Source organism: Sphaeroforma arctica (genome assembly GCF_001186125.1).
Source record: "Sphaeroforma arctica JP610 unplaced genomic scaffold supercont1.354, whole genome shotgun sequence".
Taxonomy (NCBI): domain Eukaryota; class Ichthyosporea; order Ichthyophonida; genus Sphaeroforma; species Sphaeroforma arctica.
In genome coordinates, this window is record NW_014040204.1 from 6,600 (window position 1) to 8,464 (window position 1,865).

The window sequence follows — 1,865 nt, forward strand, 5'->3', positions numbered from 1 at the left end:
CTACTACGTTACTACACACACACGACACAATATATATATATATATATATATATATATATATATAGTTTACTCAAGCACATCTTCCAGCAAATTGATTTCATAATGTACATGTATATTCATAATATATGAGTATATCTATATCTGAGTACATATTCGTGTTTTGGTCTTTGTATAGGCATCGGCATCTGAAGCCGAGAGCACAAACTATTATTGGTACTCCCCATACCTAGAACTTTTCTTCAGACCTTCATTTTTTTCCGCGATGTCTAAGCCAGCACTGACATTCACACATTCGGCCAGGTCTCCCGTTTTACATGCTAGCTCCCATGCGCTAGCCATTTTGTCAGTGAGATATTTTAAATGGCACTCGGATAAGTCGACCGTTTGTACGTTACGGTGGAATCTGGGGTCCGTATGCTGTCTGTCAGTCGACTTAGCTAGTGTTCTCTACTAGATGACCCATGCAGCATGCAGTTGTACATCACCTTTCCGCCCTTCTAAACTACTTTTAATACATAGTCCTTATAATGATATCACTTGCAAGAGTTTATAGGTGACATTTTTACAGAAGTGTCATCGCAGGGTTCGTGTCAAAAATCCGAACGGTTTTTTAGAATAAAATCTGATGTTCGATTCAAAACCGAAATTTAGTTAAAAACAGAAGAAGAAAAAGTGCTCCTGTTTAGTGTTTGTCGCAATTTATATCCCAGTAAGCATTCAAAATACAAGTTTAAGTCATCTTTTAAAAAAGACAAAATATTGTGCTATATACATTTCCAACGAAATATTTCAACCTAATTTTCAACAACATGTGTGCAATTTCTATTGGAAGATTAGAAAAGCTGTATTAGAAAATTGACCGTCAAGATCTTAACGATTAGGTTTTTCCCAACAGACAAGTAGCGCGAATCAGAATTGAGTTCATGACGTTGCTCGGGATAGTTAAAGTTACTGTACGTTTGTTTGTTCTGTATTTTGCATCTTTTGTGTGGAAAAGAATATGTGGGATTTGTGTTCTATGGTGCCCTCTTGAGAGTAGACTATACACACCGGTCGTTCACCTCTATATATCCTCACACTCACAATACACAGTTAAAACCCAATACTTTGATTGCATTAGAACATTATTACCTTAGAACTTAAACCTATGCTGGCTGCAATACAACACCCGCGCATGTCTCTATCCTGCCAGTTTATAATATACAACTTCAATCTGTATATATAAACTTGTGGACAACATGCAGTCACCCATATCAACCCGAAAGGAACGGATGTCCAGCATCACATCCAAAAATGGCTATCGATCCTCCCCTAATTTATCGAATGTAGTTCGCAAATTATCAGCACTATGCCTGCTGCCTTCAGATGTTCAGTCTATGGCGGATTTACACTCTCATTTGCGATCGGGTGAGACCATTCGTGTGGTACTAAACTCAGTGTTCAGCGGCGCTATTCCAAGAAAGATCCCAAGAAGGTATGCAGGTACCCCATTTAAATAAATATAAGACGGTTGATGTACGCAGAGCTGCCTCAATAATTGCTGATGAATTTTATGTACCCCTTGTCCTTAAATGATATAGATGCATATTGTTAGCTACGGAAAAAATTTGTTGACGCACGCGCGATGATATTTGATTAACTAATGACGTGCACGTGCGATATAAATGCTTTATTATACTTCATCGATATATATGTCGATAAGATACCTGTACAACAGTGTATGTTCTAATTGCATACATGTAAATGTCCTTGCATAGATATAAACCAAAATGATGTATATGTATATATGTATATATATATATATATTTATATATATGTATATATATACATACATACATACATACATACATACATACATACATATA

The 1,865-nt window shown here is 36.3% G+C and overlaps 2 protein-coding genes across 2 annotated transcripts in view; one reads left to right on the plus strand and one right to left on the minus strand.

The window, feature by feature from the left end:
• SARC_05511 (hypothetical protein) overlaps positions 1 to 494 on the minus strand; it is a gene marked incomplete at its 3' end in the record, with an annotated part of 2,483 nt that extends 1,989 nt beyond the window's left edge. Inside the window, exon 1 of the mRNA XM_014300618.1 lies at positions 227 to 494. Coding sequence (XP_014156093.1) covers positions 227 to 339 — 113 coding nt within the window. The remainder of the gene's footprint in view (positions 1 to 226) is intronic.
• Positions 495 to 1,238: 744 nt separating this feature from the next.
• Positions 1,239 to 1,575, plus strand: SARC_05512 (hypothetical protein; the record flags this gene model as incomplete). Its single annotated transcript, XM_014300619.1, has 2 exons — positions 1,239 to 1,474; positions 1,524 to 1,575. The coding sequence occupies 2 exons, from the start codon at positions 1,239 to 1,241 to the stop codon at positions 1,573 to 1,575; spliced, it is 288 nt and encodes a 95-aa protein (XP_014156094.1).
• Positions 1,576 to 1,865: the final 290 nt, after the last annotated feature.